The sequence below is a fragment of the Naegleria lovaniensis genome (assembly GCF_003324165.1).
Source record: "Naegleria lovaniensis strain ATCC 30569 chromosome Unknown tig046, whole genome shotgun sequence".
NCBI lineage: Eukaryota > Heterolobosea > Eutetramitea > Acrasida > Naegleriidae > Naegleria > Naegleria lovaniensis.
This window is the reverse complement of record NW_025407868.1, coordinates 60,054-81,019: the sequence shown is the minus strand read 5'-3', so window position 1 is coordinate 81,019 and position 20,966 is coordinate 60,054. Positions and strand designations below refer to the sequence as shown.

The 20,966-nt window shown below is 36.4% G+C and overlaps 11 protein-coding genes across 11 annotated transcripts; 6 read left to right on the top strand and 5 right to left on the bottom strand.

The window, feature by feature from the left end:
- Positions 1–108: 108 nt before the first annotated feature.
- Positions 109–2,187, bottom strand: C9374_010866 (uncharacterized protein; the record flags this gene model as incomplete). The annotated part of the gene is made up of 1 exon (XM_044686457.1): positions 109–2,187. The coding sequence occupies one exon, from the start codon at positions 2,185–2,187 to the stop codon at positions 109–111; it is 2,079 nt and encodes a 692-aa protein (XP_044543470.1).
- Positions 2,188–2,271: 84 nt separating this feature from the next.
- On the bottom strand, positions 2,272–3,006 carry C9374_010865 (uncharacterized protein; the record flags this gene model as incomplete). Its single annotated transcript, XM_044686456.1, has 1 exon — positions 2,272–3,006. One exon carries the CDS (start codon positions 3,004–3,006, stop codon positions 2,272–2,274), a length of 735 nt encoding a protein of 244 aa, XP_044543469.1.
- Positions 3,007–3,793: 787 nt separating this feature from the next.
- Positions 3,794–5,655, top strand: C9374_010864 (uncharacterized protein; the record flags this gene model as incomplete). Its single annotated transcript, XM_044686455.1, has 2 exons — positions 3,794–4,322; positions 4,376–5,655. The coding sequence occupies 2 exons, from the start codon at positions 3,794–3,796 to the stop codon at positions 5,653–5,655; spliced, it is 1,809 nt and encodes a 602-aa protein (XP_044543468.1).
- A 48-nt stretch (positions 5,656–5,703) lies between these two features.
- Positions 5,704–6,126, top strand: C9374_010863 (uncharacterized protein; the record flags this gene model as incomplete). The annotated part of the gene is made up of 1 exon (XM_044686454.1): positions 5,704–6,126. The coding sequence occupies one exon, from the start codon at positions 5,704–5,706 to the stop codon at positions 6,124–6,126; it is 423 nt and encodes a 140-aa protein (XP_044543467.1).
- A 122-nt stretch (positions 6,127–6,248) lies between these two features.
- On the bottom strand, positions 6,249–7,727 carry C9374_010862 (uncharacterized protein; the record flags this gene model as incomplete). Its single annotated transcript, XM_044686453.1, has 2 exons — positions 6,249–6,844; positions 6,896–7,727. 2 exons carry the CDS (start codon positions 7,725–7,727, stop codon positions 6,249–6,251), a joined length of 1,428 nt encoding a protein of 475 aa, XP_044543466.1.
- Positions 7,728–8,436: 709 nt separating this feature from the next.
- On the top strand, positions 8,437–9,506 carry C9374_010861 (uncharacterized protein; the record flags this gene model as incomplete). Its single annotated transcript, XM_044686452.1, has 5 exons — positions 8,437–8,535; positions 8,609–8,654; positions 8,743–8,764; positions 8,813–8,943; positions 9,034–9,506. The coding sequence occupies 5 exons, from the start codon at positions 8,437–8,439 to the stop codon at positions 9,504–9,506; spliced, it is 771 nt and encodes a 256-aa protein (XP_044543465.1).
- A 123-nt stretch (positions 9,507–9,629) lies between these two features.
- On the top strand, positions 9,630–10,188 carry C9374_010860 (uncharacterized protein; the record flags this gene model as incomplete). The annotated part of the gene is made up of 4 exons (XM_044686451.1): positions 9,630–9,692; positions 9,739–9,770; positions 9,822–10,089; positions 10,141–10,188. The coding sequence occupies 4 exons, from the start codon at positions 9,630–9,632 to the stop codon at positions 10,186–10,188; spliced, it is 411 nt and encodes a 136-aa protein (XP_044543464.1).
- A 22-nt stretch (positions 10,189–10,210) lies between these two features.
- On the bottom strand, positions 10,211–11,709 carry C9374_010859 (uncharacterized protein; the record flags this gene model as incomplete). The annotated part of the gene is made up of 5 exons (XM_044686450.1): positions 10,211–10,993; positions 11,045–11,320; positions 11,370–11,454; positions 11,506–11,617; positions 11,688–11,709. The coding sequence occupies 5 exons, from the start codon at positions 11,707–11,709 to the stop codon at positions 10,211–10,213; spliced, it is 1,278 nt and encodes a 425-aa protein (XP_044543463.1).
- A 1,103-nt stretch (positions 11,710–12,812) lies between these two features.
- On the top strand, positions 12,813–13,742 carry C9374_010858 (uncharacterized protein; the record flags this gene model as incomplete). The annotated part of the gene is made up of 1 exon (XM_044686448.1): positions 12,813–13,742. One exon carries the CDS (start codon positions 12,813–12,815, stop codon positions 13,740–13,742), a length of 930 nt encoding a protein of 309 aa, XP_044543462.1.
- Positions 13,743–13,983: 241 nt separating this feature from the next.
- On the bottom strand, positions 13,984–14,488 carry C9374_010857 (uncharacterized protein; the record flags this gene model as incomplete). The annotated part of the gene is made up of 3 exons (XM_044686447.1): positions 13,984–14,106; positions 14,161–14,217; positions 14,294–14,488. The coding sequence occupies 3 exons, from the start codon at positions 14,486–14,488 to the stop codon at positions 13,984–13,986; spliced, it is 375 nt and encodes a 124-aa protein (XP_044543461.1).
- A 237-nt stretch (positions 14,489–14,725) lies between these two features.
- On the top strand, positions 14,726–20,818 carry C9374_010856 (uncharacterized protein; the record flags this gene model as incomplete). Its single annotated transcript, XM_044686446.1, has 7 exons — positions 14,726–15,019; positions 15,062–15,441; positions 15,496–16,924; positions 17,213–17,326; positions 17,714–18,479; positions 18,703–19,803; positions 19,857–20,818. The coding sequence occupies 7 exons, from the start codon at positions 14,726–14,728 to the stop codon at positions 20,816–20,818; spliced, it is 5,046 nt and encodes a 1,681-aa protein (XP_044543460.1).
- Positions 20,819–20,966: the final 148 nt, after the last annotated feature.

Here is a 20,966-nt window from a genome sequence, read left to right as displayed (position 1 = left end):
TATAAATAGGTCAGCTCAATCTCAACAATAAGATTTCTATTGTTCAGCGCTAATTCCTTCATCGAAGGAGATTAAATTTCGAATTGGTCTCACAGTCATCTAACAATTCTAATGCATGACAGAGCTAAGGCTGTTGGAGATGGTTGGATGACTCAATAACATCAAATACATAAATTCTTTGTTGTACGTTGAGAATTGTGGCGACTTTTTCAATACGTCTGTGTGTTTTCCCAATGCTTGCAAGATTGCAACACACTTCTTTTGGAATTTGAGGGAGTCACTGATTTTTGGAGTATCCGTCTTCTCTTCATCTTGTGCTGATGCAAAACAGCTATCAAATCCGTCATACATTTCTTCCATGTCATTCTTTTCATCATACTCTTCACTGTCATCTTTTTCACCATTAGCAGCTTTTGCAAAGATATTACCATCTGTTCTCTCCGAGTTCTCTCGGTCATGCTCCTTGACTTGTTCAAAAATAATGTAGGGATATTGATGTATTCTGCTATATAAATTAGATTTCCACACTATCAATGTTACTATTCTGTCAATGAAACTAGCACTATTGGCAAGTAGTTCCAGTAGAGATGAATTCGTAGTAGACTGGCAAAGTTGGAAAAGAAAATTAAGAGCACTGATCCTACACAGCAGCTCAAGAGAGGAAAGCTTAGTAGTGACGTTCACTTTGGTTAACTTTTGGTTTTCAACCACAAACTCTTCCTTGTTTTCTCCATTCATATCTTCTTCCTCTTCATCAACTTTGTCATTGTCATTATCAAAATACGAATCAGAGGGTTTGGTAATGGAAGGACAAGCCAAAAATTCAATAACTTTCTCAAGTGTTGTTGGGTTACGCATTAAAAATGTCTCAATCACAGGTAGGTTGGTCTTAGTCTTCAAGATACTATTCATACATTCCAAGCAGGTAGCAGATAACAGTAAACCATCTTCTTCATTAGTATCTAGAGTGTTATTCACTATTTGGGCAAATATTGTGTTGAAAGAAAAATCGATAAACTCAGAAACGTTAATGATAATGTCCATAATTCTTAATCGCCAATCCAAATGGATCACATCTTTTGCGTTATATCTGAGATAGAAAGTAAGCGTCTCCATTAGACTTGTAGATTTGCCAATAGGGCTTCGATTTTCTGGTATTAAAGAGGCATTTCTCAGAATTGTAATGCAAATGAATGCCTTGTGTTGACATTCCATGTATCTTTGGTCCTTCAAATTAAATACATCATGATCATCTCTCATATTCTGTTTTTCAATTTCACATGCATAATCTAGCAGAAAATTCTCACAAAATTCGAGAAGATCGCTGACATGATCGCATCGAAACGATTCATTTTCTGATAATCTGAGAATTTGATAAAGCGCCCATTCCACCAGAGATGGATCATCTGATCTTAAAGAGCAGTATATTCTTTTAGCATACTCTATTTCTTTCATAATCTCGTCGTTATCAATGTCAGTTCTAGTATAAAAGCCATTCATACGATGTTCAAATGCGTTTGCAAGGCTTTCGATTGGTAAAACACTGTGGTCAACCTCTGCTTGGTGTTTTCTGATATTTGCAATTTGAAGACCTTGAGCAAGTTGTGGAAAATTCAATACATTCTGATTTGTAGTTGGCTTCTTTTTTGGTTGATATTCCTTTTCAGTCTTTCTTGATTTAGAAGTACTTGATGATGATGATGATGTAAATACTCTCTTTTTAACGGTCGGAGCAACCTTTTTCACCACAGCCCCTGAAGCCGCTTCTTTTTTCTGTTGTTCTAGCACATGAGGTGTTTGTTTTTGAGTAGGATCAGCCTTTCCGAGTTTCATCACCTGCTCGTAAGAATATAACCACTTTTGATAATACATCTTCAAGCTATAACTTGCGCTAGTACAAGTTTTTGGTACTTGATATGCATCTCTCACTTCGGTCCATTGCTTATTCTCACAAACAGCCTCATACCCTCCTCTACTCCAAACCTGAAGCCATAATTTATAAACGTTTAATCTTCTACCTCCTAGTTGGGGCAGATTATCATACGGAATCGGTGTACCTCTCTTTTCCATAAATTCATTCACATCCCGAAGGAATTTATCCCTCTCTTCAACATCAACATCTTCATTATCACCAAAAACATCTTCCTCTTCTTCTTCCTCGAGCACGGATTTCTTCTTTCTAGGCATTTTTTTTTGTTTGAATTGAAAAAACAAAATAACAACTTTCGAAAATAATGGTGGTGTTCCAATATCAATCATAATAATGATATGTTATCGATTTATTATTGAGAAAGAGGCCAAGTAAATGGATCGATGTCCTGGAATGACATTGGATACCATCACAAACACCTCCTTCCCGCTGGACAACCAAAATCTCTCGAATTGAAATAATGTATTCTGTGGCAAACCAAACGATTCCAATTCACTCGCTTGTATCGAATGAGAATCTAACCAATTCCCCCCAGCATTGGGATGATGATTGGAATTTCCATTGAGAACTCGTGAAACAAAATCCGTGGATAACATCAATTCTTGTTGTAATCGTTGTCTGTCATCTGCAGACATGATCAAAGCCTTTCTTCCTTGTATCGTTTCCATGGTTTTTAATAAAGTTTCAAAGAATTGATCCACGAGAGCTTTAAGTTTCGCATGCAATGTATAATTTGGAGAAGGAATATTTGAAATGTGTGGTGGTGGTGGTGAAGAAGAAGTGGCATGGGACGACAAGTGGTTGTTGTTCAAAGATGTCGTCAAATGAGGGTTGTTGTGAGGGGTGGTCCCACTAGATGTGGCACTAGAATTGTAGAGGAGTAATTCTTCTTCTTCCTCCGACCTCATCATTAAGAGCCTTCGTTGCGAGGTGGAAAGAAGCATTCTCGAGACTACTCTCCTATGTTTCAAGGAATGAAAGCATTGGGTTGAAGAAGAACCATAAGGATTGTATCGCTTTTCATGTCGGTTATGACGACATGTGAATTCAAAAGGCTTTGATACGAGTTCTTTCATGATGATGATGTGAGTGTGTGTGGTTGTATATATACAACTGGGAATAATGATTCTTGTTGTTTTTTTCTGACTTGGTTTATGTTTTGAGGTCTAAAAAAGAGTCTCGTTCTCGAAAAATAGGTGCAAGAATCCTTTCATTCAATTTCAGCTAAAATGCAAGCCTAAAGAGAATCTAAGAATCGCTTGAAATGCGTTCAAATAGGTTCACATGCTCATTAATTTCCCTTTGCTTTAATGTCACGATTTATTGGACCTATTAAGGGGTCTCATCTGGACTTAGTCAGGGCACAAGACCCTTTTTTTCGACACAGATTCGCATCTCAAAAAATATTTACAAACAACGCGCCTTAGTTTTGAATACAACATCACTCGAGTTGATAAAAACTTTGAAAATTATTTTCTAATTGAGTAGAATAGATGAAGACATAGTTGAAAGACTCATATGTTGAAACATCTCATCTGTTCAATATTCTCAATTTTAAAAATTATTTCATTCCTTTTCTAGTGGAATAGATGAGAAGGAGACTTGTTGTTGGTTGTTTGTGTGTTGTTTGAGGTCGTGTGACAGATTCCTTCCGCTGATTCCACTATTTAAAAAATCTTTGTTTGGAAATTTTGTCGTGGCACAAATGGACTTACTTCTCCAACAATTCTTTTGTTGATGAAGACGTTGTAGTTTATCATGTGCTTTGGCTGATGAATTTAGAAGAGTTGAGAAGAGAGTAACTCTCTTTGCAAAGGTGTAAAAGGGTTTTAAAAAGCAACTGAATAACTGTGATTACAAAAAATGCGCTCACCTCTTTCCGCCCCAAGCAAGAGAAAGAACGACCAAGTTGAAGCCAGCTCCCCAAAGCTCCCCAAGCATAACGTACAGCGCTATGAACGCATCTTTCATGAATCATCAGTGGGTGCTCTTGCTCCACTTCCGAATGAAATGATTTTGCAAATTCTTTCGTTTCTTGTGGGTGATTTGGAGGCCAACAGAAAAGTCAATGTAGCTGATCTTGAATCAAGAGAAGCAACCGATCAAAATAGATACTATGCTGCTAGAGAGGGGAAGTTGTCTGAAGAAGTCACTTGTTATATCCCTCCTTTTGAAAATATCAAAGCCTTGATCAATCTTACAAAGACCAGTAAACATTGGCATGATATGCTCACCTCAACTGCCTCTAATTCGGAGGATGGTGAAACTCTTACAGATTTTGAAATGTATTGGCTGAACGGCTACAATTTCTTTGAAAAGCTTTCATATTGGATTAGAACTGGGTTGTTGGATGATTTAGAGTTGGGTCAAGGTGATATGAACAAACGTCAAGGTTTGTAGTTCTTTCATATAAGGATCCTTAAGTTTATTTTGATCAATGGACAGTGATGGAAATGACTCGTATTCAAAATGTCATACAACATTATGAACGAGGAAAGGTGTTGAATGATCTTTCAAAAGCAATTAGTAGTGACTGGGAAGACTATGGGTATGACGACGATGATGGAGGTGAAGAAGAAGAAGAAGAGGATGAAGACGAAACCAAGTCAAAGAAGAAAACAATACCAAGCTCAAAACAACCGCTCTTTTCAGATGCTGAAAGCAGCAAAGCACAATTATTGAAGAGACTTGAAAAGTTATGTGTGACTGCTGAAGATTATTGTTCACACTTTAGAAACCAATCATCTAACTCATTCCGTTTATTTATTTTCTCATCCTTAATGCTCTCTTTAAACATGTTTAGCGCTTTAGATTCTGAGAACACTGAAGAGTATTGGAGCGAAGGAAGTGATGTGTTATTGACTTCTAATTATTTAGATTCTTGGGCTGAAGAAGAGAAAGAAAATTATAGATACAGAACAAAAGAAACGAAAAACAGTGATGATGGAACTCCAAAATTAGGTATTTATATTCGCAAACCATCAGGTTGGGGCAAGTTCTTAGGAGCTATTCATTCTCAATCATTTGATCCTTATACTGTCAAAATAGAAGATATCAATCAAGAACAGATTAAGGAACGATTGAAAAAAGCTCTTTATCTCCAATTGGAAAACGTTCTATTATTTCAGCCATTATCCAAGTTTACTTTCCCTGAATCCATTCAGTTTTTGAGTATTGAGCAATCCCAAGTTGAAGCTTACACTGAATATCCTGAGACATCGTGGAAGGAATTATTTAACAAGTGTGTATTTCCTGGAGTGAAATACCTTCGTATTAGATTTTCACAAGAATATAATTATCGTAGAAAAAAGGAAGAAAGAAAGGAAATGCCTGCTGAAGAATTAGAACGAACAATTCTTGAGGCATTGTTGAACAAGGAAACTCTTCCAAATCTACAACATGTAGCTCTCAGTGGATTTGTTTTCGATCATGTGAAAGAAGTTCTTGCAAGACAACAAGACTTTCTTTCTTCTCAATTACTCTCATTCGAGCTCACATTTGATGGTGATTCAAGAGACAGCGAAAATTGGTCCAAATGGACATCTTTTACTTCCTCATTAAGCTGCGATTCTTGCACTTTGAAAAGGGTTGTTGTTGAGACTGAGTTGGATAGCAGGTATAATTGCGACCATACGGACATGGAAAAATTCTATACTTCACACAAGTGTATCGCTTCTATTGGATACGCCAGCATCAGTAGATTCTACTATATTTGCAATGAATAAAGCAACGGAACGCCAGTGTGAAGGTTTCAAGAAGCAATGTTAAAAAAAATGCAAGAAAATTCATCTACACGCCTGACCTCCCTTCTATCATGGCTAGCAAACTCTGTGTTGTCAATGTTCACAACACAACATACAAATCAAAGCAATCAACCCGAATCTATTTCATTTAAAGAAAATTCCAACACTCTACCTCTTTTTCAATTGTTGGATCACAAAAAACAACATCATCGTGATGTGACAATGATGATGAAACAATTACCACCAATTAATTCCGATGTGCTCAGAAACAAACAAAATTCTATTGCCAAACAACAGTCAAAATATACTGGTAATATGGGAATAATTATGATGAAAGGACACAACAATCCTGTAAGCGATTTAATTGATTCTGAAGAATATTCCTTACCATATCTTCATGAGCAAGCTAATGTGTTAAATACAATTATTAAGAACCGAGATGGAAATTTGTGAAAATGGACCGTACATAATTTAGAAACTGTTGGGTTAACAAATTTTAGTTTCTTGAACACATACTACCAAATTATGTGTTTGTACTGATATGAACCACTATGCAGAAAATTTACATAGTCGATTTACATTAATTGACCATACAAGCTTGAAACATAGTGCATTGGACCAAGAGGAGGGTGTGGAGCATGAGTAAACTGTGTGAATTGTGGCTTCATATCAGATCCATTAAATCTGATAAATGCTCCCTTATTACCAACCGAGTCACAATAGTTTGGAGCTGAGAAAATAGTTATCAGTCTTCCATTAGCTTCTACCTCATATCCTGCCATTTTCACTTCATGTGATCTGATCAGCAGTTCGAGGCCATTGTCATCAAGGAATTTCTTTGTAACATCAGGACCAAAAACTCTAGAAACACCTCTCTTGTTTACACCTAGACCGTTTAACTTTTGTGGATCTGACCAAAGAATGTCACACATTAATCCGTCCTCTGGAATATCTTTCATTCTATCAATGTTTTCAATATCTTGCAATGTTACGCCTGAATCTTTGAAACCTATTCCACCGTGTAAAACAAGAACCTTCTCATTAATAACACATGCCAATGGCAAGTAATTGAACACTTCTTGGAATAGCTCATAAACCTCACTATTATATTTTTTCACAGTCTCAGCCTCGAAGCCGTAAATTTGGTTGAGATGACGAGACTCATGATTTCCTGAAGAAGTAGTTTAAATCCTCATTGAAAAATGAAAAATTGAATACATACCTCTCGTCAAGTACATGCATTCTGGATCATATAGTTTGTAAGCTAGCAAAGTGAAAATGACTTCACACGAAAATGATCCTCTGTCCACAAAATCGCCATTGAAAAGGTATGGATTGCTCCTTGATGGCTTTCCATTGAGCTCAAAAATTCGTAATAAATCATAGAATTGGCCATGGGTATCTCCACAGACAGTAATGTGTTTGTCCTCTGGAACGTGAACTCGGAAAAGGGATTTTTCAGTCTTCAACAAATTAGTTGCCATCACAAGAATTTCCAAAGCATACTTGATATGAATCTTCTGTTGAGCCTTAAACCTGTTGACCATGTCTTCCACAAACTCTAAAGTAATAGTATCTCCGAGTCTGACTCCATCGTATGAATCTTCCACGTTGATTACCTTGTAGTTGATTTCTTCGGAAATGTGTGCATGGCTTGTACCAATAGCTTCCATAAACTTTTGATGTTTGAGCTCCTTTTTACATTGTGTTACTCTCTCTTTAATAAGCTTATCACTTGGAGCTAACTTTAGAGCCTCATTAAAATCTTTCAAAGCGTCTTCTAACTTTGAAAGTCCGATATGAGCCATTCCGCGTCTGTAGTAGGCTTTTGTGTTATTTGGATCAATTGTCAAAGCCTTGGCAGCGTCATCCAAAGCAGCTCCGTAGTTTTCTAAATGTGTGTGGGCAAGAGCTCTATTGCAATAATATACGGCATCTTCATAAATCTCTAATGCCTTTGTATAATATTCAACACTCTCTTCATATTTCTTCAATTTGAAAAATTCATTTCCCTTGTTTTTTAATTCTTCTGCTTGTTTTTTTTGTTCCGCCATGTTGATATGATGTCTATAATTGTTCAATTATTGTTGATGATGGATATATTAAAGATGATGAACGGTATTGAGACTCTTTGGTGTTCCGAAGAAGCAGTGAGCAGAGAACAGAAAAAAACAAAGAGAACAAAATGAAGGATTTTTTTTGAACACTCAACTCTCAAATAGGCATGCAGTATCGAACGATGGCTTCTTTCCCTTTCGGTTAAATGACACCCAAGATGCCTTAGCAAGTGAATTCCATGATTCGAGAAAGCCATTTCATTCATACTCTTTCAACCACTGCTTGAGAAAGAAAGGTAAAATAAAAAAATGAGAAAAAGAAAAAATTCTTTTGGTTTATCAAACTTGCACGGATTCAATTGTTGCAAGACAAAGGATGAAATATTTCCGCCTTTTCCAATTTCCAGATATCTTGATTATTATCTAAAAAGTAGGGATTATTCTGGGGTAATACATTTAAATCCCTATGAAAAGTTATCATTGGATGATTGATTTGCAGTTTTGATGGGAAATACTAAAAGTTTGTGGCCACATTTTACCTCACATGCAAAAACTTCGGAAAAAATTGCCAAGTATCCTTTTGATCAATATGTAGTAGTAAGTGTTAACTCTACTCTGCAACAGGAACATCATTCAACAACAAGTTATTCCATAACGAGTTCTCAGTTCTGTGGTGCAAATCAAAATCAAAAAAAAAACCTCAACAATGATCCACACAATTTCTGGCCCATTAGAACTTTTCATTTGCTCCGATTTGCATTTAGAGATACCTCTTTCCAAAGTTCCTACACTACCACCTGTGAAGGTAAATATTGGGCTTGCTAGGAGATATTGGAAAGCCAGGTCAACCAAGTAAAGCTTATGAGACATTTATCAAGTCCTGCATTGAGGACTACAAGTATGAAAAAGTGTTAATCATCCTCGGTAAGCATTGCGGTTGGAAATGGATCATTGCTCAAATATTATGATCTTGATTTTTTGCATAATTTGTTGTTCACCTGCTGCGTGATAGGCAATCATGAATTTTATGGAGGGTATGTTTGTTTTTATAACTTGTTGAATGTTAATTGCCATTTTCTCAGAGAATATCACGCTAGAAAACAAGAAATCAAAGAAGTTGCTCAATCCTTTCCTGACAACAGAGTTTTGGTACTGGATCGAGATTCTTTATTAGTATTGGAAGAGAAAACAAATAGAAAAATTCGTTTTCTAGGTATGTTTCATGAATACTTGCAACGCACATTCATTTTTGAAACATGCTTCATTGGCTTTTTAACAATGAATGTTTTTATATTTCATGAAGGTTGTACATTATGGTCTAATGTACCCTCTCGACATGAAAGATTAATCTCAACATCTATTAGTGATTACATGTACATTACAATAAGAAAAGAAGAAAATGAAGCACCCAAGAAACTCACAGTGGAAGATACGAATAATTTTCACAGAGGTGATGTTGAATGGCTCGTAGGAGAATTAGAAAAGTGTAAAGAGAATGGCGAAGAGGTTGTGATATTAACACATCATGCTCCACTCACATCAGGAACTTCTCATCCAAAACATGATAGTTCCATCTATAATTATGCCTTTTCTACCAATTTGCAATTCATTATTGATAACTTTAGTGATCACATTAAGATTTGGGGATTTGGGCACACGCATTATTCGAACTCGATTCAAGTGGGAAAGACTCTTGTGATTTCCAATCAACAAGGATATCGAGTTGAATTGGATAATGAGAAGGGATTTGATTCAAACTTGGTATTAAGGGTTTAATAAAACAACGCGAGTTGTATGAATTGGCGCCAAAAATTTCTGTTTCGTTCAAAAACAAATCTACAACATCAAAAGGCCTTGTCTCTCAATTTCTTGTAAATACACTGTGATATCGGAATCATCATGGACGCAATACATATTCAAACTCATACAGAAAATGGTATTCAAGAAGAAATTTATTTGAACGTATGTTTTAATATTTCGGAGATGATTGGTGGATCACATTTTGCAGTCCTATCATATGAAACCAAAAGAAGGACAAAAGTAAGTCAATTCAGATTTTGTGCAATAACGATGGATCCGTCTTGTTCAAAGATTTGTAAAAAAAGATGTCGAAGACAAACTCAATGAATTTTTAAGGACAGAATTGGAAAACGAAGAGTATGAGGCCAATCACTCAGTGGTTCGATCCAAAGAACTGAGTACCAAGATTTTAGATCTGTTAAAGAAATGTGGATACCCAAGATATAAATTCATTGTCCAAGTAGTGATCACGAGTACTTCCGGGCAAGGTATTCGAGTTGCTTCAAGATTTCTGTGGGATCCTTCAACTGACAACTATGCATCAGCTTCCTTCAAAAATGTAAGTACATTTCAAGGCATTGTGTTTCCACCTTATCATCATTTCATACAGAGCTCCTTAACTTGTGTGGCCATGGTTTTTGGTTTATTCTATGAATAAATTATTGTTTGTGTACATCGGCTTAGAAAGAATCTCCTTCGTCTGACTCAATCATGTTTTCTTCGTCGTTGCCGTTCATATAGCTGTCTTCGTCTGACTCCAAGTATTCATCAGAGTCGTACCCATCTGAAACATCTCTTGTTTTTTTGGCTGCTGTATTCACTAAATGTTGATTCGTCGTTGTCCTGCCCTCAGGCCTTCTTCCGCTCGCTGCTCTTGGCCTTGCTTGTTGACTAGACTTAATTTCAACATCGTTCTCAGAGTCATCGTCATCTTCGTCGTCCTCGTCATTTCCAGTCTCTGTTTCTCCTTCCTCTTCTTCTTCATCTTCATCACCTTCCTCTTCTTCTTCATCATCATAGGTGGCTTGGTTTTCTCCTCTCAAATACTTGAGATCGTCAGCTCTTAGTTTCTTTCGAAGCAATTTCAATCTTCTCTTGTTCTCTTCAACAATTTCAGCCTCAGCCTTTCTGTGTTTTTCAAGCTCATGTTCCAAGTATTCAATATTTCGATATTTTTCAACATATTTCTTATACAATTCTTGTAGGTCTTGTTCTTTTTGCTCATATTCATCCATAAATGCTGGTCTAAAGTTAGAGACTCTGGATAACCGTTTTTTGGCTCTCTCAAGCTCTGTTTCTTTCCTCTTTTTTTTATCCCTCAAACTTTCGTCGTCTTTTTTAAGATCGTTAATTGATTTTTGTAATTCAGAAATCATGTCAACGGCCTCCATATTCTTCTTTTCAATGTGTTCTTTGATCGTTTCAATGTTATGAGGATATGATATTGCATCCAGCCGTTCTTGCTGTTGTACAATTGCGAAAATAAGACTCTGTGATCTCCCTCAAAAACATACCTTTAACTCCATTTCTTTTCCGAGAAGATCATGCAGCTCTGCTCCTAGCTCTGTAAGCTCGGTTGCAATACTCCTTATTTGTTTTACATTTAATTGAAATTTTGAGCTGTTTAGTTGTTGAAGAGTGGCTGATTCATAATCTTCCGAGTCCTCGACGGATCTTGCTAATTCTGTTGCATCATTTAACAACTTGGCAAGTTTTAGCATTTCCTTTACGGCATACCCATCCGCTTGGTACAACCGTTTGATATTTAACTTAATTCTTGCTTTGTAGTACTATTTTATTATGTTCAATATTAATTCAATTGCGAATGCAATTACCTACCACTACTTCACATATTGATTTCAAAAATGTCAGCCTCTCTTCGACCGTGTCGGTGCCCTCCACAATATCAATATTAGGGTCATATCTATTATACAATTTCAGCTCAACTAGTTGAAACATCAGTATCAAATCTTACCGTTGTACGAGCCAATATAAAATTTCGGAAACTAATAAATAATTAGGAGTTCTAAAATTTTCTACAGAGATTTTTCTTGGATAACCAAGAGATCGCATAATCTCAGTGAAATCTGAATTGAGTTGTATTCCGAATGTTTATTGTTAATGTTATATCTTCATCACTAATGTTTAAACACTTACTCCTCAATTCACGGAAGGACATTTTTTTGTAGTGTTTGTTTGAAATTTGGCGGTAAAAACTTGCCTTTGGTGTACATGGGCAAGAAATATGAATAATCTCAGATATAATGTCACGTGTTGAAGTAACAGATCTGGTTCAGTATTCAACAAGTGATGCAACGCGTCATTGTTCGTTGTATAAAACTAATCCAGAGAACTAACCAAGGTTGGACCAGAAAGCGCTTTCCTTTCTAAAAAAGGTTCCCTTTATCATTTCGAAAATTTGGCAAAGAAAGAATATTTTCAAAATTGTTTTCTTCAGATGCTTGCTCGAGTGCGAATACACAATTTCCTCTTGTTACCTTATGGTCAAAATTCCTACTTCTATTTCCAAGAGACTCTAATTCAAGGCCTTGAATATCGCCAACCAAAAAGACCATATCAACAAAATAATCCCATCATCGTTGGCTATTACTTCAACATCAATAGCTTTCACTTGAAATTGAGTTGAATTCCGAATTTATCAACCTTGAATTACAAGTTTGCTTGGAGATATCATCACGAGAGAAAAACACAAATAATCTCTGAGACTCAGAGAAGCAGTACTACTCATACTTGCACAAAGACCTTAGGATTTTTTGTTTTGGCAACATTTCATTTGTCGTTTTCTAGTGTGGTTGAGCATTCCGATATTCCCTGCATCTCGAGTACGCTGTGGTCGCAGGCTCAATCAATTTTGGTATCTGGTTGTTGGTATTCTAGTGTGCATTGTGTTTATTGCGCGAGACGAGGCTAAAAATATTGGTCGCTTGGCTCGAAAAAATCTCATTGTTCCAACGTCCATCGCAAAGGGAATTCCTCGTCGTTCATCATCATCCCAACAGCCGTTGTGTTTTCAAAAGTTGATAAGACGTTCTTTTAATTTTGAGTCGATCGATCCTTTTGAACTCTTGTGCTGAGTTGCTACTGTAGTTGTTGATTTCCAACCACCACGTGATTCATCATCCTATCTACGCACGAGTGTTTCTACTTTTGAACACGAGCATATTATTGTGTCCTATTATTTGTACAAAACATCAGCACGAAAATTACCACTATTATAACGGTCATCAGCTTCTTTATCATCTCCAAGGCGTGATTTTTAAAATGTCCTCCTCCAACATTTCAATCATACAAAGAGGCTTGCATCACTGTAATTCTTCTCCTTGTTTAACGTCTAAAGGCGCCGCTACTTCACGTATTTTGTCTTCTTATGCTTCTCCTCCACAACAACTACCCTCATCTCCCTATCATCATTTGTCAAACAAGCAAATCATCATTCCCAAGCCTGTAAAGGTGCTAAATGTTTCCACTCCAAAACATTCTTCATCAACACGAAGCAATGATCTTGACATTTCATCTCCTTCAACCTCTTGCCATCCAAAAACAGCCTCTCCATCCAAGCATTCTCCAGGCCTAGATTCTCACTCTCCACAATTCTCTACAGGAACACCAGAACGTCTTGCCAACGAGGAATTGATCAAGATTCTTTCAAGAAATTCATCATCTGCACCATCTACCGCTAATCCTGTCCAGATCAATGAAGAAAACAAGGATAGTAGCAGCTCTTCAATGACACCCAAACACCAAACTACAAGATCCTCTGCTTCTCCTTTCTCTCCCCAAATGCTTTTCCATGACACACCATCTAGAACATATTCGCCGCCCACTATCGAACTGGAAATTAATGAATCGATTTTCAATGAAAATCACCTTGATGACGATTATGACGATGTGTTCCCACACAACGATGAAAACTCAAACAGCATACCTAGTACCTTTGGTTATGACGATGCAGATTTCCATACAATGCGTTCAAGCGGTCACGATCACAGAAAGAAACGTAATTTTGTTACCCAAGAGGACATTTCTTTCTTGATCGAGTTACGAACAAGACCAATCGAAAAGTATCATCTATCATATGATGATCTCGACATGGCCGAAACTCACCACGAAGGTCACAAATTTGCTGGTGCTGAGCTTGGATTGTTGAACTTCTCTCCTCCAACTACTTGCAATAGCATTCTTAACTTCTAAGTTGTTCAACTTTTGGTTGTTGTTCCTTTACGTATCCTTTCTGTATATAGTTCCAAATATTTCCCAATTTTGTAAATAACCTAAAAGGTACAACAAGCCGTTGAACGTCCATGTACAACATGTACAACAATTTGCATGTGATTTTAATCAGCAGCGTTTGTCTACTGGATATTTGTGTATCATTACAAAACAGTATTGAAGATCAATAAACAATATCATCTCCAAGAAGAAATGTTTATTATTATTCTCGCTTAAACACAAATCCACATTTATTGTCTTTCTCCAAATAAAATCGTTCCGTGTCTTCAAGCTGAGCGGGCTCAAATTGAACTTTTTGGTTGCCGTTTCGTGACCAAGTGCCATTCTAAAATCATTAAGAAATTTAAATCGTTTGTGAGCGATTTATTGTAACACTTACCTTACTGTGGTTGAGTAAGAAAAATTGGTCTCGGCTGCTGTCATAAATAATAGAGCACTAAGTGCATTTAAATTGTGAGTTGACAAGTGTTATTGTTGTAGTACTATGTATAGAGAGCAATTGCCGAACATACATGTTTGTGAGAAACTCTTGTTTCTCCTTCGCCAATGCTATAAAATTGAGAATTATCTAGATCATCTGGGCAGCTTCCTCTGCCAATCACAACATATCCCGAGTGAATGATGCTTTCCGAGTTGGTTACATTCTGTTGTTGTTGATCGATTGGGATCAATCGGAATGAATGCGAAGATTGGATGGATTGTGTCATTTTTTTATGAAAAGAAAATGACTTTCCACCCTCTACTCCTTTCATTATTGTTCGTCCTTTTATTAACGGAGAAGTGGTGCATGTAACTGACCATGTCTTGTTTTTCATAGAGCAAAATGGCGCCAAAAACATTGTACAGATCATTGGATGAGATTAAAAAAAAGACCAAGAAATTAATTCCGTTTGAAAATCGAAGAGAGATTTGATTCTCACCCTTCTTAAATAATAATCATCAACATGGGAAATTTAGCAACAAAATCAGTCGGAAAAGAGGCTACTAACCAGGCTGATAAAAAGCCGCCGGAAGAGCAACAGCCTGTTGAGCTTGATCCGAATATTCGCAAGTCTTTTGAACGTCATCTTGTAGACCTTCCGAACATCTTCTCTCATTTCATTGTTGAAAGCTATGGTGTTTCAACAAAATATGTTATTTTATGCTTCCCAAATGGACAAGATATTTATGTGGCTGCAACCGATGGGGTTGACAAGTTGTTTGAGAAAAACGTAACAGCGGAAGAGTTTGAGGATTTAGTAAGTAGACCATAAACAAATTCCGATATAACCGCAGCTTAGAGAAAAGCATTGGACTTGAAAATTAAAAGAGGAACAGTGCATAATGCCCATGTGTTCAAGGGAATTGTGTCAGCAATGACTCTCAAGAAACCTACATTTGTTATAATTGATGAAACTCTTCAAAATGCAAAATTATCAATTGAGGTCACTATCAGAAAAATAAGAACTGAAATTGGGCTTCGAATGAGACGCAATGAAGACTGCTATGAGAAAATATTTACTTACTTTTTAGTACCATTATTTCATAATTACTTTGGAAAGATTCAAAGCAATGATGATGAAAGGATAACCATGTTAGAAAAAACAGAGTCCAGGTTGAAGGAGCAGTTAAACTATTTGGAATTCGTAAAAAAGTCCATGGAAGAAAAGACGCAGAAAAGGTGAGTAACAAATGAATTTGAACATGACATATAATACCGATAAATATTCAAAAGTGCTGAACTCACACCAAAAACACCACCCGCAGCACTTAATATAGAAACTCAAGAAAAAAAACCAGAAGAGAAAGATGTGCACGGCGCAACCTCAAAGGATGTGACGCCCCCAATATCAACTGAGGCTGTGATAGACTTTCTAATGGACGTTAAGAAAAAGTTAATTGCTAAAAAATTAATCAATCATCTGGATGTTGACGCATTTAACTGTGTGGTCAAAGCAATCCGACTAGAAAACATCAACAAGACTTCTATACAGAGCGAGGTTGACAAAGATTTATTGGAATGGGTGAAAACATGCTCCAGGAGAAGGAGACCTCAATCAAGCCAAAATCTCTCTGAACAAGAGTTATCTCCTTTGAAACAAAAGCTTGGAATAGCACTGGACAAAATGACAAACTGGGACTCGTTTAATATTTTTGATTTTACCGTTCACCCATTGGTATTTGTAGGATATTATGTTTTCTTAAAGAATGACCTGTTACGAAAGTTTGATATTAAGGAAAGCGTATTGATCAATTTTTTAAGAGCTGTGGAGTCAAGTTACAACGAAAATCCATTTCACAACCCCCTTAGAGCTGCCGATGTGCTGCAAGCTGTTCACTATATTATTGAAGAAGGAGGGCTTGGCGATTTACTTCGTGACGAAGACTTGTTAGCATGTTTGTTAGCAACCATAGTATTAGATTACAAGCACCCAGGTACTAATAATTCATTCCAATTACATTCCTCTTCAAAACTGGCATTGTTATATAACGATAGATCCGTTCTTGAAAACTATCACCTATCAACAGCTTTTGAAGTACTCTCTTCACCTGAAAATAATATTTTGAGCTCTCTTTCAGATGAGCAATTTAAAGATATTCGAGAGACCATGATTCAAATTATACTCTCTTCTGATATGAGTAGCCATGTCTACACTTTGCAACGATTTAACTTGAAACTGGGTAAAGATCCCAGTAATTATGACACAGACTTTTCTTCGAAAGAAGATGTTCGGTTACTATTGCAAATGGTCATAAAAACAGCTGACATTTGCTACACATTCAGACCCACCCAACAATATTTGAAATGGGTTGGATATTTAGAAGAAGAATTTCAGATACAGGGAGATCGAGAGAAAAACATGGGACTTCATATCTCTGCCTACATGGACAGAACCAAGCCCATGCACAGGTCCTATCAGAGACAATTCTTGTCATCTGTTTCCACTCCAATCCTTTCCAACATTTCCAAAGCTTTACCTAGACTTTCAAAACTCAGTAACTTCCTTTCACAAAACGAACACCATTGGCCTTTACCATCATTGGCATCCTTTAGAAACACACATCCCTTAGTGGTTGCTGGAGCGAATATCACATCAAATCCCAACATCATTTCAACCAGCAATATTATTGTTTCCAATAGCAGCACTTCCTCTGGTCTCTCCGTGTCCAGCCCTACCAAGTGATAATTCGACGATGGTGATGAAAACAAGCGGTTAAGTCCTATTACGAAAGTATGCTTCACATTAAGGGATAATGAACAGACAAATCAGCACTCGTTCGTTCGAAACGGCAAAACCAACATGCGTGAAGCAATTTGTCACTCAATGTCAAAACCACCCATCAACCAAAAAAATAAATCATCAAACATCGATCTGACTCTCTCTGCTGACAACAAGTGAAAAGGAGAGCAAAACCACACACACACTTCGTATTCGCTCCATCACACATAGAGTGTTCCTCCTTCTTCGTCTTTTCTATTGTTGAGTGCGATATCATTGGATGATTCTTCTTGTTTGACGTCGACCACTCACAATTTTGACCATTATACAACAATAATAGCTCATGTATGTTTTCATAAAAGTATATACTTTATCTGATGATGATATATAATGGTATGATCATTGTCATCTTCCATTGTTGATATCCAACGATTGTGAAATCATAAATGTCAATATTTGAAACACAACAACGGTGTGTGTCATTCATTACACACATTTTCTAAAATTGAATTCTGACATGAAATCATCATCATGATATTTCTTTCATTAATGATCATCATCCACAACAATAACAACAAACAATAACAATATCACCACTCCTGACAACTGTATCAACATTGGATCCTCAACAACCGTCATCCAATGTTTCAATTCTTTTCAAATGAATGATATCTGAATCATCTCCATAACAACCAACAACCAACAACAACATTCATTTCTGTCCAATCATAGATCCTATTATCCAGACAAAACAACATTAAATACAACAATAACATCATTATGGATTCCAAAAAGAAAGGAGAGCTCCTCGCTCCTACTTTTGAAAAACTTCAAAAGTTCTCTGAAATGATCACTGCTGCTCTCTTTGCTCCTCCCATTCATTGTCAAATCTATAAACAAAAATTGAAAGATGCTCAAGAAGTGGAAAGAATGGTTGAAGAAGATAATCAAATTGTAGCTACTGTAGTGAAGGAAGTATCGTCACCTTCGGAAGGGGCATCTCCTTCTTCTTCATCTCCTACCACTACATCTCCTACCACTACAAGTCAGGAACGTAATAGTAACAGTACTACTACTATAGCAGTTTCTACGACAACTGCTACAATTTCATCTGAAATGAATGGAACATTAGTTTCTCCTTCTTCTTCTTCTTCAGAAACTACAACAACTACTACGACTACAACCACTACAACACCAACTACTACTACTACAACGGATCAACAATCATTTACTTCTACAACAACGACTCCATCAAATTCGACATCTGTCACTCCAAATACCACTTCTGACACTTTGTGTGAAGAATCTGATGGAATTGAAAAGAGAAAAATTGAAGTTGAAGTCGACTGGGAGAGTTTCAATGAATTGTTTAATACCTTGTTTAATGAGGGAGCACCAGAAGTGATTGAAACCATTTTGAATTCGTTCTTGTCTAAATCATGTGCAGCATCTTTGATTGGTACTTTGATTTCACAATATTGTAAACCTCCACAAAACCGTAAGTATTGAATAATAACAACACAGAGGTGGTATAATATTATTTTATTATAACAATCCATGACTTTGTCTATTTATATATATATGTTTATTCTTTACCAAATTGTTCACAACTTATTCATACCACTCACTTGATTCACATCACTCACTCGATTCAACAACTTATTTACTGATTCACACAACAACTTGAACTTGTTCACACCACTTGATCTCATGAAAAAAAGATAATGAAAAATCCAAACATGTTCACATTAGAGATTTCCTCCAACAAAATTTAAAGAAATATGTCATCAAATACAGCGATGATCCACGTGACGTTGGTTACTACAAGGATGGTGTCATTGTCGATGTTGTAGAAATTGAAGTCACACAAGATGAAGAAATTCAATGGATTTTCAGAGATATCACTAAAAATCTCGATCGATGTACCGATATTCAACAATTCATTATTGACAAGTACTATGTTCCAGAATTTGAGAGAAGAATCTTGAATGAATTTTTGCATCCTCTTAAATTACAAGTGAATTGGGATCACATGAAATATGCTGCCATTGATTACTCTCGTGCTGTTGAGAGAATTTATAAGGAACAATCTCAATATGTACTTGAACAAGTTTATTTGGCACTGAGTGACATTTGTGCCTTTGAAGAAGATGATCTTGTGGATGCGCTGTCACTTGGTCTCACCACAATTGCCATTACATTACAACCAATTCCACACTCTGGAACTGGAGAAAAACCAAAGAAGGATTTTGATATTCATGAATCTTCAAAAACATTGACATTGAGACTTGTGTTAGAAGGTCATGACATGAATGGAATGTTTTTCAAAGATGAATTGAAGCCAATCATCAAATTGGCTGGTTTGTACAATACCGATGTCACACCACTCTTTAAATTTGAACTTTTATCCTCTGCAGCACAATTGTACAAAGTTCGTGAATATGCTGATTTGAGTGTTTTAAAGAGATTATTGACAAGACCAGATTTGAATTGGTGGACTCCAACAGAATCAGAAAAGAGTGTCATTGAAAAGGCACGTTTATTTATTAATGAAAATACTCGTAGACGTGATTTAAAGTTAAAACCTGGCTCTGGAAATAATCAACAAAATAATGATGAGAATTTGATGAATAACTATGAAGATGATGGTATGCAAGAAGATGATGGATTTGATGAAGATGAAAATATCAATAATCCTTTCCATGAAGAAATTATCAAAGGATGGCATGTGATCAAAGTGAACAAACATCAAATCAGTCAAGATCGTTATTTGGTTCTCACTGATAAAGCATATTGGACTCTCAAATATGATGTCAAGACTGGTTTTGACCCAAACACTTTAAGAGACATGATATTTGCAATTTTTACTTTACAGAACAAGGTGATATTGAAAATACTAAAAATGGAGCTATTCAAGGTTTGAAAGTTTATCTCCATGAAAAACGAAAGAAGGGTATCATTTCAGCTGAAGATACTGCAGCTCTTGTAGGAGATGGTAGAAAGAGTTCTATCAAAGCTCGTGACTCGATGAAATTCACGACTTCTGCAGCAGGAAAACAATTTGCCTTCTTGCAAACATTGAGTTATCAATTATTGCAAGACAGTGGTATTCCAAGAACTCGTGTGAAAAAGAAGAAGGCTGAAAGACCAAGACCTGACAGAAGTAAGGAAGTTGCAGAGTATGCAAGTTTGTTTTTACCTCACAGTGAAGAAAAGGAGTTTGACGTTGAAGATATTAGGAGTATTTTAACAGAGCTTTCATGGTGTTTATATGCCATTGCAAATGCCAACTCGAAAAGAATTCATCCCAATTACAAAGTCATTGAACCATTCTTCTCTGTGAAGGATTTCACTGTACCAAAATCAAAATGGTTTTCTCCTTTTGTGAACATGTTCAAGAGTCCAAAGAAGACAAACAACAGCAAGAAACGTGAAGTCGTTAAATTGGAACGTAGAGCTGGTCATTCGGCTTCTCACATTGGTGAATCTGGAAATGGAGATGCTGAAAATTCTAACAATACTGTCTATGAACGTGTCACTAAGAAGAATCCACTTCCTGTTGGTCAACAACCTCTCAAATCTATTTTGAAGATCCGACAAGAGGAACAAAGAATTTCTTTCAATCCAAACTTTAGAGCAGTCCCAACGGCTACCAGTGGTTACACTCCAACTGGTATCATAATTCCAAGTGGTGAAGAACAAAAGCAAACAAGAAGAATTGTATTTAAAGCAACTGCTAGAGTTTTCTATACCGGTAATGAGGATGATCAAAATGGTGGATTCTATGCCGTAGAAGAAGACCTGATAGATGAGGAAGAAGATGGACAAGGATATTAATTCTTCTCTATTCTCATCCCATTTGTTGTGGTCATTGACTTGTTACATCCTTGCTTGTATACTCTCTCAAAACATTCCTCATTCATTACTCTCAACACACGCACACCATATTCTCTTTTGTTTTTATCATTATAATAAATTATTCTAA